Source organism: Electrona antarctica (assembly GCF_951216825.1).
Source record: "Electrona antarctica genome assembly, chromosome: 10".
NCBI classification, from domain to species: Eukaryota; Metazoa; Chordata; class Actinopteri; order Myctophiformes; family Myctophidae; genus Electrona; species Electrona antarctica.
In genome coordinates, this window is record NC_136791.1 from 13,655,685 (window position 1) to 13,668,741 (window position 13,057).

A 13,057-nucleotide genomic window follows, 5' to 3' on the forward strand; every position below is an offset into this window, starting at 1 on the left:
GATCCAGTCGTCTACGTATGTAGCGAGACGGATCCCTTGCTGTCGGAGCGGAGCGATAGCTGCCGCGGTGCACTTTATGAAGACTCTGGGACTCAGTGACATTCCGAAGGGAAGGACTGTGTACTCGTACACTTTTCCTCTGAACCCGAAGCGCAGAAATTTTCTGTGCGGCGGGTAAATCGGAATGTGGAAATATGCGTCTTGCAGGTCTATTGACGTAAACCAGTCCCCTTCGCGAATTAGGCGTAGGAGGACTGGTGGAGTAAGCATTTTGAATCGCAGCTTTTTTAAGTGACGATTCAATGCCCTCAGGTCTAGAATGGGACGGAGTCCGCCCCCCTTTTTCTTTACCAAGAAATAGCGGGAGTAGAAACCGTTCATTGATTGGTCGAGGGCCACCTCTGTGATGGCGCCTTTCTGCATTAATGAATTGATTTCCTCTTGCAGAATGGCGGCCTTTTGCCCGCTCGCTTCTGAGAAAATAATTTTCCTGGAAGTGGGCGGTTTCGAGGCGAACTGTAGCCTGTATCCTGTCTGAATTGTACGGATTATCCACGGGGAAGCCCCGGATATCCGCCATTGTGACAGATGACGTGACAAAGGGTTCCCTGTGCTTGTCAGCGTGGTGCATGGCCTGCCTAGGGGAAGACTTACTTTGTGTGAAATGTCTCCCTCTAGTGAATTTTTTCGGTATTGAGTTTGGAAAAAATTGGCGTGGAGTTTTTGACCTGTGACAGCTAAAGCTGTCACAGTGTGGGTTATCTTTCCCACTGGGCCTATGCCCTTCAGAGTTGGTTTTATTGTTTTTTGTGTTTTTTGTTTTTTTGTTTTCTTTATTGAACAACGTGGAAAAACATACACATGTGAATTGCACATAACAATTTTCGGGGTCTGTACAACGGTGCTCACAGCACTGTGTACAGGCCCCCTTAAGCGCTTCAGCGCAGGCTCTGAGGTGAGATCTGTGATCCCCACCTCTGGCCTTGAACTCTGAGTGTGGTGGGGAAGATGACCCGGCCCGGGCAGGTCATTTGCGCTTCCCCTGGCCTCGGCCTCTGGGAGCGCTCCTGGCCTTGTAGGGCGGCGGAGAGGTGCGGCGGTCTGCTCTGCCTCGGCCTGCAGGCTGTCGCTGTCTATCTCCGCTCCGGTCCTGGGACCTGGGTTTGTCATCGGTCTTGGCCTTCCAGGGTGCCTTCTTAGCCTTGGGGCGGCCTACCGGGGCGGCCTGGTTGGCCAGCGGTTCGAGCGCCTTCATCGTCTTGGTGGAGGACTCGAGCTGTTGGATGGTCTCTGACATCTTGGCCAGAGCGTCCTTAAACATACTGTCTGGGTGGATATTTCCAGCCACAAACTCTTTCTTTGTCTCCAGGGAGATGGCGCTGGTCTGATCGACCCAACGCCATCTCTCCTGGAGGATGGAACATGCCATTGCCTTGGCGTTGTGGAGAGTGGAGTCCCTCTGGAGGGTGGCCATCTCGTGATTCAGGCGGCGTAACTCGGCCAGGTCTTCTGGCAGTTCCGCTAGCTGGACTTTAATGGACTTCTGTCCCATCTCAATGAGGAGGCTCTTCATGGAACCCTGGAGAAGTGCTCCTGCATTGAGGGCCTTCGCCACGAATGACATGTGTGCATACTGCCACTTGTTCAGTTTTGAGGCTTCCCTCACGCTGCTGGACAGGAGCTGCGGTTCCTTTACGTGGTGATCCACTCTAGGAGCTGCAGGGTTGGCCAGGTAGGCCGCTATAGCCTTGTCCATAGCTGGCATGAAGTCTATGGCGAGGGTTTGTTTATCTGGTATGTCGTTGGGCCCCTTGGCGCTGGCCTTGGGAAAATCCACCTTCAGGAGGGGTTCGTCCCAGGCGTGCATCATGGCCTCCTCGAAGCCCTGTGCCATAGGGAGCTTCTGTCTTCTAGGTGCAGGGGGGGGGGCGGACTCATCAGTCCTGCCTTCCCATGGTAGTACCTTGACAGTTGACTTAGGCCATGTGTGGTTACAACGTGCACTAGCCTTCCTGTATATCTCGTAAATATTGGAGTCATCCATGGGGGGTACAGGAGGCGGGGGGACAGGAGCCCTGGCTTGCTGGTGCTCCTGTATGTCCATGGCATCCAGGTCGTCGAAGGGGCGACGAGTGGTGCTGACGTAGTCCCCGGGGGAGAGGTCATCATGGCCATCTCGCTCGTCCGCGTAGGCCTCGTCCAGGACGTGGTAGTCCTGGAGTTGCTCCTGGAAGGAAGGGAGCTCGTCATCACGAAGCTCCCCTTCCTCCCTGGTAGTCCAATGCTCCCCACCGGGAGACATTGCGCGGTCTGGGGAAGGGTCCAGGCGGTCCACCATATAGCTGGGTGCAACGGCAGGCTGTCTGCGTCTAGCTGTATGTCTGGGCGGGCACTCAATGGTGGCCTGCACGACGTGTTGTCGAGCACGTGGAGCTGGGGAAGAGCGGCGCGGTGCGAAGGTATCCCTTGGCCTCGCGCCATGAGCCTCGTAATCAGTGGCCTCGTGAGCCCTGGTTGCAGAGGCTGAAGTAGCGTACCTGTCTCGGCTAGCGCCGGCAGGTGCTGCTCTTGAAGAAGAGGCTCCGGTTGGGGCTCTGTTGCCCGAGTAGTCGAGCCTATGTCTCGGGGTAGCTCGTTGTCCCTCTCCGGTGGTGACGCGGGGCCAAAGCCCCTTTGGCGGGACTTGTATGCGAGCTCGTCGCGGGGGAGGAGTGGGGCTCCTCTCTCGGAGTCCGTGGGCGGCAAAGTTGTCATAATACCTTTGGACACGTCCGAGCCTGTTGTTTAGGACGTCGTCGTCCATTTTCTCACAATGGAGGCAAACGGGACCGATTTCCTCCATGGACTCACGGGTGTGGGTGAGGCCGAGACAATAGATGCACTCGTCATGCCCGTCTTTGCCCGACATCGTGTTCCCGCATCCCCAGGTGGAGCACGTCTTTTGTTTGGGGCCTTCTTGACAGTCGGCGGGCACCGGCTGTCCTCGATGGCGTCTTTCCCCGGGCTGGGTCTCCCTCGTCAGCGACATGGTTGCTTGTAGAGAGAGGAGTCCGAGTGCTTAACAGCCACAGGTTTATCTTCCTCGTGGCGTGTAATAGTAGACCACAGGCGTATCTGCCTAGTAGCGCTAAGCTAACTATGGATAGCTTTAAGCTAACAAACGCTAGCTTTAGCGAGAGAGAAAAAGAGGCGCGAGCTGTTTTTTCGACAAGCTAGCGTAGCAACAAGTTGCCTAGAACTCACTTGTGTCGAAGTTCGGCTTTTTTTCTCGAGAAGTATCCTTCTGTTTGCTTCGAGAGTGTGCCAGAGATCTCACGGTCCTAAAGAATTAATCTCTCGGCCGAGTTTGCGAGATATATTACCCTGCACACACTGGAATGTTAAAGTTCGTTCTCGCAGCTTAGCAGAAGAAAAGTTGAATGAGGGCTGACGTAGCCACGCAGGTATCTATACGGGATAGGCGTGGCTTCCTACGTCACCCTTAGAGCCCAGGACAGCGAAAATTCTAGAATTTTCTGTCCTGGGAGTACATAAAATAATGTTCTGCAGCTAGGTTTTGAAGGAAACCTACCCATAAACGAAAGGTATTTCGTGAAATTTCTATATAATACAACTGCCATGCACACGCAGTGTGGTCTGCATTGTAGAGAAAATAAAACCATTGCAGAACATTTTCAGAGATGTTCTTCATGTAAAATGCTACCATCTTTTCTCAGTAAATCTTTTGAGGGGAAAGAAAAGTGTCCTTGGAGTTGATAACCACAAAAATGGTTACCTTAGAGTTAAGATGAGCCATGCACCGACCTACTGCAAATTATCATGATTTGTGAGAATACAACATGATATAAATAAAAGAAGAGGATCCAAGGCACTCTGTGCCTTGGATCCTCTTCTTTAACCCATTTTGGGCGGGAACCCCTTTTGGTGTTAGCATTATGTTATGCTTTAGCTATTTAAAAGGGTATCTTTGAAAAACCAAGAAGGGTCCCGCACACTGTCAGAAAACTTGCCAAAAATGTTGCTCTTTATTCAACGTTTCGGTCTATTCGACCTTCATCAGGACAGACAATGCTTTAGCTATTGAAAAATAGCAGATCTACAAGCTCATAGCGCCATGAGCTTGTAGGTCTGCTATTTTTGAAAAATCAAAGAACCACTGACATAGAAACATAGCTTTTTCAGAAAACTGTCAGGATGTAGAAGACATTTTTAGAATCTGATCTCAGGTCAAAATGGCTTAATGCTATGATTTAACCTCGCCAACGAGCACCTGTATTCAGATCAACAAACAAAGGACCACGGTCGGCAGCGCTCCCTTCCTCTATTCAACAACATAATATACTTTTTTGCCAGAAAGGTACGCGGCACCCTGCCAACAACATGGGAGGTGTGCTCGCATCAACTCACATCAACCAGGTGTAAGATTGGACACAGCCGGTGAACCAGAATAAACAATTACTGGAAAATTACATAAATACTGATTTCATAATGTTACACACGGACACGGTGGGGGTTCATTTGGGCTATTGAGCTCTGGCAATTAACTTGGCAATTTCCTCAGCTGTCAGTTACAGACCCAGGGTTTCGAACAGCCACAATGGTGAAATAATGTCTGGTGGACCTGGCTTTGTCCTTTTACTATAGCATGATGCCCCATTGTCCCGCGTGCTAATCAGCAGGGATTTTCACTATACAGTAGTACACATACAATTGGTTAATAAGAAGGCAAAATTCTCCAAACAGAGTTTACTTGGCATACTAATATCACATCTCAGGTACAGTATGGTTGTTTAGGGCAGTGGATCCCAAACCTTTTAGCCCGTGAAAATAGCAGATCTACAAGCTCACAAGTTGCTACGTTGTGAGCTTGTATTCCGTCTATTTTCACTATTTCTTAAATATTTGTTTTCTAATTTATGGAATATCTTAGATTTTTATTTTATTTCTTCATGAAATTACTTTTTAATTCATGATTTATATTTGTTTAATGTATTTATATATCTATCTATTAATCTATTTATGGGGGAGGTTGAAATATTAAAAAAGAAAAAAAGTGGAAAACAAAAAATAAAGCAACCCATACAAACGTGTCCGGCACCAACAAATGGTTCCCGACCCAGTGTTTGGGAAACAGCTGGTGTAGAGTTTATCAAGGCAAAAGTCAAATCACCTTCGTTGTTTTGACTCTAGAATGTGTGCCACAATGTGTGCATGCTTTAAAGGCCAGGAACTGATCTAGGGCCAGACTTAACTGTGCTATAAATGTCAGCGCCTAAATCTGATGTGGTGACCGCTTTTGGGTGCATTTCAGAATACCTAGAAGACAGGTGCACTCGTAGTCTCCCACCAGGCTGGAGCAGGTGCTGTTGTGCAGACATGGGCTCGAGGCACACTCGTTGATCTCAGTCTCACAGTGCAGCCCTGAAGAAAGAATAGGGGTAACATGTTATTGTGACTCGGATTGGTTCGTCCCCTCCTCAATAAACAAATCATTCTCTGTAAGCGATTACGTTTTGAACACGTTGTTGCAACTAATGTTTATCTGAATGGACAGCTTTGTAATGTTGACCCGGATTTGATGGATTTGGAATAGTGATTGTGATTGGACGGATTTATAAGGAAGATTCTGATCTGATGTCATTCTAGGTGAACATTTTCAATACAATTTCAAAAATGTCCTAAAAAAAATGCAAATATAGCAGATCTACAAGCTCAGAACACATCGTAATATGACTTGTTGCAAGCCTGTCGATCAGCTATTCTTGCCATTTGTTGTACAGTGAAGCAAACAGTGCTTAAGTTGTTGAGATGCCGTATCAGAAAAGAAGAATTCCATCTGCCTACATATTGAATTTCACAAGCCAGTATGTGATGTACAGTCTTCACAAGTCTTTTCATGACGTCTTGATTAAAAGGAGAAACAAACAAGGAGCAAGAGTAAGGCACATTCAATTTATCATAACCATTTTAGAGGCTTCTACAATATCACAGGGATTCCGGTAAGTGAATGCATTTCAGAGTTATGATATACGATAGCGTTTCGTGAGCTTTCCAGGCAAGGCTTGGAATTAAATGGGCTTCTCTGCACTGGACCAACTGTAATTCCACAGCTGTGCCCGAAAATTACAAATTCCGTTGCTAAGAGGTGCCATGTTGTAAGAAATAATTTTCCATTACTGAAATAGCAAAAGATTTCCGCTTTGAAAGGGGTTATTAAAAGTGGGCCTATTATGCTCATTATTATTCTTGGACTCCATTAGAGCAACTTTGCATGTATCACATTCACAGTTCCAAAAAATATATTTTTTTATCACTGGCTCTTTATGCAACTCTTCAATTCAGACTCAGTGTTCTCGCGGGATAGCTCACACTCCCTAAACGTCTACTTTATTCTCATTGGTCGAGTTCCTTTTTTTCAAGTTGTCCCACATTCATGTTGTCAGATAATGGCAATATCTTATTGAATATTTTCAATTTTTACACTGTACTAACATGCACTGCACTGTATACATAGCAATGCCAAACACATTAAAACACCACTGTACACAGGCCCGCAGAACGGCTGGGAAACGGTGACCCTACTAGCCAAAACTGGAACTGCAGGCAGGCAGAGTATACATGCACGAGCAAAACCCTGCAGCTGGGGTTTAACACAGAGCGCTCGTTCATGAATCGACTCAAACGCGTTCATGGAGGTTAGCACTTCCGCATTTGGGCACCAAATTCCAAAATCAAGTCCAAACTAGAAAAAGTGCCCTTCTGGGCACAGGTCTCCACCAGGAGGATAGGACTGTGTGAGATGTTTGGCAAAACGTTTAGGAGTAATATAAACATGTTTGCCTTTGATGGCAATTGGATGATTTGAGGCATTTTGTTCCAAAAATGTGATTTGCAAAAATCAACCTGTTGGTGGCGCTATAACAGGCCAATGTGAAAAGGGTGGGATATATTCCTCAGCCCAGTAAGAAAATGTGTGAAAGATTTCACGTAAATTGCATGCTGCGTTCATGATTTGAGGCTTTTGTTCAAAACGGGGCAATCTTGCAAACTGTGAAAGCCAATTATAGCCAATTAGGATGGAATATGAAATATCGGACAGATCCGACTTGAGCACATGACCATAGAGATACTGTGTAACGATTTGTGAGATTTTTGGACAGAATCTGGAGGAGTAATATCAAAAAATGTGTTTTACAAAAGTCGGCCTCCTGGTGGCGCTATAAAAGGCAGATGCGGAAAATGCAGGTCAAAGGTTTGTCCTTGGCCTCTAGGGAGTGTGCATGCAACGTTTCACGCAGATCGGTGCAGTTTTAGGTAAAACATGTGAAAAGCTGCCTCATGGTGGCGCTATAACAGGCCGTTCTGGAAAATGCGGGGCAGAGGTTCATAGTTGGCATCCAGGGAGTGTGTGTGCAAAGTTTGGCATCGACCGGGTTAACGGTGCCGGAGATTAGCTGTACACAGACGGACGGAAGGAAGGACGGACGGACACACACACGGACGGACGGACACACGGACGGAGTGCAAAACATACTCTCTCCCCATGCCTTCGGCCTGGTGGAGACAATCAAGAGAAATGCGAAAGTAGAGCGTTCCTCCGGATGCTTCATGCCTCAACGCCAGTGAGCAACTTCCATTGGCAGTCTGCCCTCTAGTTTATAAAACTCTATGACTGTACACATAACATTTAAAATGGATTCCTGTCACCTGTGAAGCCATGGGGACAGATGCAGGCGTACTGAGGACGAGACGATGGTTGACTGGTCATAACACATGTTCCTCCGTTGAGACAGCTGTCCCCAGGCATCAAGCAGGCGTCGGCCACATACTGACACAATTCACCTGTCCATCCAGGAGCACAGACACACTGCGGAGAAGAGAGAGCAAATGTTTTGGACGATTCTGTCGGAAGTTCCCAATGGGAGCTAGGGAGGGGGCACATCCAGTGAAAGCCGGAATTACGTGTCGTGAGCTGGAATTACGTGTCGTGAGGCGACGCACGGTGGGATTATAGATCTGCTATTTTCAAAAGATTTTTATACATTTGCAAACTTGAAACGGGATATTCTGCATAATGAGTACTTTTACTTTTGGTACTTTAAGTACATTTTGATGCCAATAGTTTTGTACTTTTACTCAAGTACATTTGTTAATTTAAATATTCGGTGGACCCCCTGTAGTTACTCTGAGGATCCCCTAGGGGTCCCAGACCCCTGTTGAAGACCCCTACACACTACACCATACATGGGCAACTGGCGGCCCGGGGGCCACATGCGGCCCCCACCTTCACTTAATGTGGCCCTCAGATTAATTTCGGAATACTGATATGTTATTGATTCCAGCTGTTACAATTCCTAACATGCGAACATGACCCGCTTGAATTACTTACAGTCTAAATTAAGTAGCTTGCTGAGTAGTATTACAAATAATGTTATTGTCTTTTTTATGTCCAATATATTTGTATTTAGTTAAAATTACTTTTCAGGATCCCAATTAAAAATAGCAAAAAAATATTCAGTATTTCAATTCAAATATAGCAAAAATAGCCGATCTACAAGTTCAAAACGCGTTTTGATCTTGTAGAACTTGTAGATCGGCTATTTTTGCTACGTGCAATGTGGCCCCTCTGGAGTGAGTATGGAAATATAATGGCCCTCTCCTTGTCAAAGTTGCTCACCCCTGCACTACACAGTAAGGGCATCTTTATGGTCCATTAATTAATGGATTAAATCAGTGTTTCTCAACCTTTTTCATTTCAAGGACCCCCATGTGTTAGAATTAAGCTATATTACACGAGAGGGTGTGGTTTAATGTGATTATTGCCACGACAGTGATGCAGTCAGGGACGAGACATAGTCGAGTTCCGCAAGCATCACTGAAGTGGCAATAATCACGTTAAAAACACACCCTCGAGTGTAATATTGCAATTATACAGTTACCCTTAAAACTAAGAAAATCGCTGAAAAAACTTTTTTTATTTATTATTTAATTTTTTTAATGACAGATGAAGTCACTATATGATCACAAATGTCCCAAGAAACTAGCTAGCCTAGCCACCGAGTTTGCTGCGCTCTGGGAAAACAGAGCAGCTGAATTCTTTGTTTTGATTAGGTGTGGAGTGGTACTCGTTTGAACCACAGCTAGAAGGCTGTTTCAAACAATCAGCTTCCTCGAAACGACCTGTTGTATAAATCCTCTTTTCCCCATTTTCTAACTTTGTGTTTTTTTGTAAATTAGTGCCCTATCATACTACAGCGTCACACAAAAGTACCAAAAGTAGCAGATCCACAAGCTGGAAATGAGGCGTGAAGTGATGCGTTTCCAGCTTGTAGATCTGCTACTTTTGCCATTTTTGAATTTGAATCGTGAAAAGTAACAGTTTTGAAATAATATATATATATATATATATATATATATTTATTTATTTATTTTATCCCACGATTTCTGTAACTATTTTTTTTTCACTCGGTGTCAATTGTCGTGATGTAATCCTGGGCGTTACACTCCTTCTGCCAACCTGGGCAGAGCAACGGTCTGAGCTCATGCTTCCTTCAATGCATGAGGAGTTCAAGCCGCTGCTTTTCAACTGACGGGGGGAGTTTCCCCGGTTGGATGTAGCGCGTGGAAAGAACACGTTATTCTAACCAGTTCCTTTCCCCTCCATCAGGCGCCCCGGCTGATCAGGGGGAGGCAGTATAGAGACCAGGATTACTGCATGTTTATTGTGAGGGTACCTACCTAGGGGACACGGGGAGAACATGGACTTGGACATATGAGGTTTCCACCGACAGAGACCATTTGTAGAATTGGCCTCAGGTCTTAATGGGTTAAAAAAAAGGAAAAGATCAAGGCCCTGAAAGATAGAAAGTGTCAGATGCTCACTTCAAGAACTGCAACCATTAACGGCTGCAGTCAAACAGCCACTGGTCTGGTGTGACTACAGCCATCAAGTGACTCCTCTTTCGGAGCTTAGTTCTGGTCGGGGCAGACCATCAAAGTACAATGTACTGTATATAATGGCATCACAACTTTGACAAGTTCAAAAACTTGTATTGCTACTGTGTCATCCCTTTTCTTCTGATCTGCACATATACTGAAAAAGAATAGTTTTGTCTGTAGGTTGTTCCACTTTAAGCGCTAGATGACATCAGTGCTTTTAAATGTCAAAGATATGGATGAGGAGAAGTGTGTACAAAGTATACACCCTTTTATATTGCACAAACTAGCTGGATGAAGACTGATAAGACACTGGAGGTTTCCAACGCTCCCAACTTCGATGTTAAGGGAAGTGTGCACATTACATCAACACATTTAGACCTGGAAAGGCTACTGTATGTGTATATATGTTATACCTTTCAATCCACGAAAGCATCCGTGTCATTTTAGATACCGTTGCTGCCGGGCAGAAACCTCCTTTCTCTATATTCTAACCTTTTGTGTTTTTTCCCCATAAATGAATGCCCTACGTGTTCATACCACTACTATTACCACACAGTGTCACACAAATTGACCCCGACAGGATCACCACCTTATCGTGGTGGTGTGGTTTGTGCGTGTCCATGAGTATGGTAATCTTGGCAGGGTCACCCATGCCGAAAAGGTTGAAGGGTAGAGACCAGACAAAGAGTGATTTCACTGGCCCTCAAGGTTAGGGGTTGTGCTGAGGGCTGATTACCCGCTCCCGGAAAACAGATTAGCCTGCATAAACCAGGAGCAGAGCACCAAAGTCACCAAATCTGGGGAACGCTGTAGCCAGTCCTCACAACAGGAGAGACACCATGACGCGCAGGGGCCAAAGCCCTTGGGCTGAATACGCCACTGCTGCACCCCAAAAACACCATGAAGATCAGAAACTGGAATGTACGAACACTTTACGCAAGCGGCAACATTACAGTAGCAGCAAGAGAAATGACTAATAGAGGAATCGACATCATGGGCATCAGCGAAACACACTTGACAGGACAAGGAAAAGTGGAAATGGCAGAAGGAGAAAACATCATCTACTCGGGAAGAGACGACAACCAAAGACAAGGTGTGGGCATACTGATGTCAAAGACAGCAGCAAGAGCACTATTTGAGTGGACTCCAGTCAATGAAAGAATCATTCAAGCCAGGTACCACTCCCAACACATTAAGTTGACGATTATACACATCTATGCAGTATGCACCTCACAGAAGATGCAGAAGAACAAGTAAAGGACAAATTCTACGTGAGACTTCAAGATGTACTGGACAGTAGGAACAAACACAACATGTTGATTTAACAGCAGACATGAATGCTAAAGTAGGAGATGAACACCAAGATCATGAAAGGGTCATGAGGGCAAGCACAGCCTCGGAAAGCAGAACAATGTGTGAAATGTGTGACATGAACGAGCTAGTCATAACAGGAACTATGTTCCCACATAAAGACATAGTAACATGGGTTTCTCCGGATGGGAAGACCAAGAATAAGATAGATCATACACTAATTAATAAACATTTTAGGAATTCAGTGAAAGACACAAGGGTACAGGTACACAGGTCTGCAGACATCAGAAGTGACCACTACCTTGTCTGCACAACAATCAAGCTCAGACTGAAGAAACGACAAAAGGAAAGCTTGAGAGTCAAGTATGAAACATCAAAGCTGAAGAATGAAAACATCTTAAAGACCTTTTCAAACAGTCTGAGAAACAGGTACCAAGTACTGGAAGATGAAGAGAAAGGCGTAGGAGATGAAGAGGTAGAACGTGACTTCTAAGTAATGGAGTACATAGAAGTAGCTGAGGCAGTCTTGGGTAGACCACGGAAAAAGAAGAAGCCATAGATCAGTGAGGAATCATGGAGCCTCGTAGAACAAAGAGAAGGAATAAATAAGAAGATCCTAGTCACATGTTCCCGAAAGAATCAAGAAGCAGCTAAAAGAGAAGTATGTAGAGAAGAACAGGTGAGGAGGTGAAAAGTATAAAAGCAGACAAAAGGAAATGAATAGAGAACATTGCAAGTGAAGCCGAAGATGCTGCAAGAAAAGACACTGTACAACAAGTACAGTTGTCTCCTATGCCACCAAAATGTGGAACGCCCTACCAACAGTCATTAAGACATGCAAATCCCTTGACTCCTTCAAAACCGCTCTCAAAGGGCACCTTTAGCTGCAATTCGAAACTGGCCCCCGTAAAATCTGAATCCCCCCCCACCACCCACCCCGTTTCACCTCACTGTGTATGTTTCTTTTCCCTTTTTACCTCCTTTATGATGAATTCCTGTTCTGTTTGACTATATAGAAGTGTCTATTTGTACGTCTCTAAATGTTTTGATGAATTGAACAAGGTGGACTCTTGTAAACAAGTGTAATGCTTAATTGGGTCGTCCACTCACAGTTAAGTCTTTGTATTGAGTTTGTGCTTGAAATATAGTACTGTAATTCTGCAAACTGTTAATAAATATTTCAATCAATCAATCAGACCCAGACAGAGTACAGCAGTACTGGACAAGGATGGTAACCTCATTAGTGGAAGAGACGCAATTAACTTGAGATGGACAGAACACTTCAAGGAAGCGTTAAATAGAGAACCAGAAATAACTGAAGATGAGGAATGTGATTTCAACGACATATTTGAAGAGATAGTAAACGAACCAACACTAGGTGAAGTCAAAGAAGCAATTAAAAGACTACAGAATGGCAAGGCACCAGGAATCGACTCCATCACAGCTGAATTATTTAAAGCAGACGTAGAGTTCTCAGCAATGAAGGTACATCAATTGTTATGAAAAATGTGGAAATATGAGAAGATCCCAACAAACTGGAAGAAAGGGATTATTATCAAACTAGCAAAGAAAGGAAACCTCAAAGAATGCAAGAACTCGAGAGGCATAACCCTACTCTCTGTAGTAGGAAAGCTACTTATTGTAGCTCGAGATTATTGTAGATCGCATAAGAAATGGAATCAACTGCAGGCTGATAAATGGAATCGGCTGCAGGCTGAGAAAGGAACAAGCAGGTTACAGGACAGGTAGGAGAACAACCGAGCAAGTCTTCATACTGCGAAACGTTATAGAACAGGTTAACGAGTGG

The 13,057-nt window shown here is 45.3% G+C and overlaps 1 protein-coding gene across 6 annotated transcripts in view; it reads right to left on the minus strand.

Annotated features, from left to right (window-relative positions):
• The window catches only part of eys (eyes shut homolog), a 580,966-nt gene that overhangs the window by 330,327 nt on the left and 237,582 nt on the right, over positions 1-13,057 (minus strand). For all 6 annotated transcript variants that reach the window (XM_079513211.1, XM_079513209.1, XM_079513213.1 and 3 more), the window contains 2 exons: positions 7,708-7,867; positions 5,317-5,421 (listed from right to left, as the gene is read on the minus strand). In XM_079513211.1, the coding sequence (XP_079369337.1) occupies positions 5,317-5,421; positions 7,708-7,867 (265 nt within the window). The remainder of the gene's footprint in view (positions 1-5,316; positions 5,422-7,707; positions 7,868-13,057) is intronic.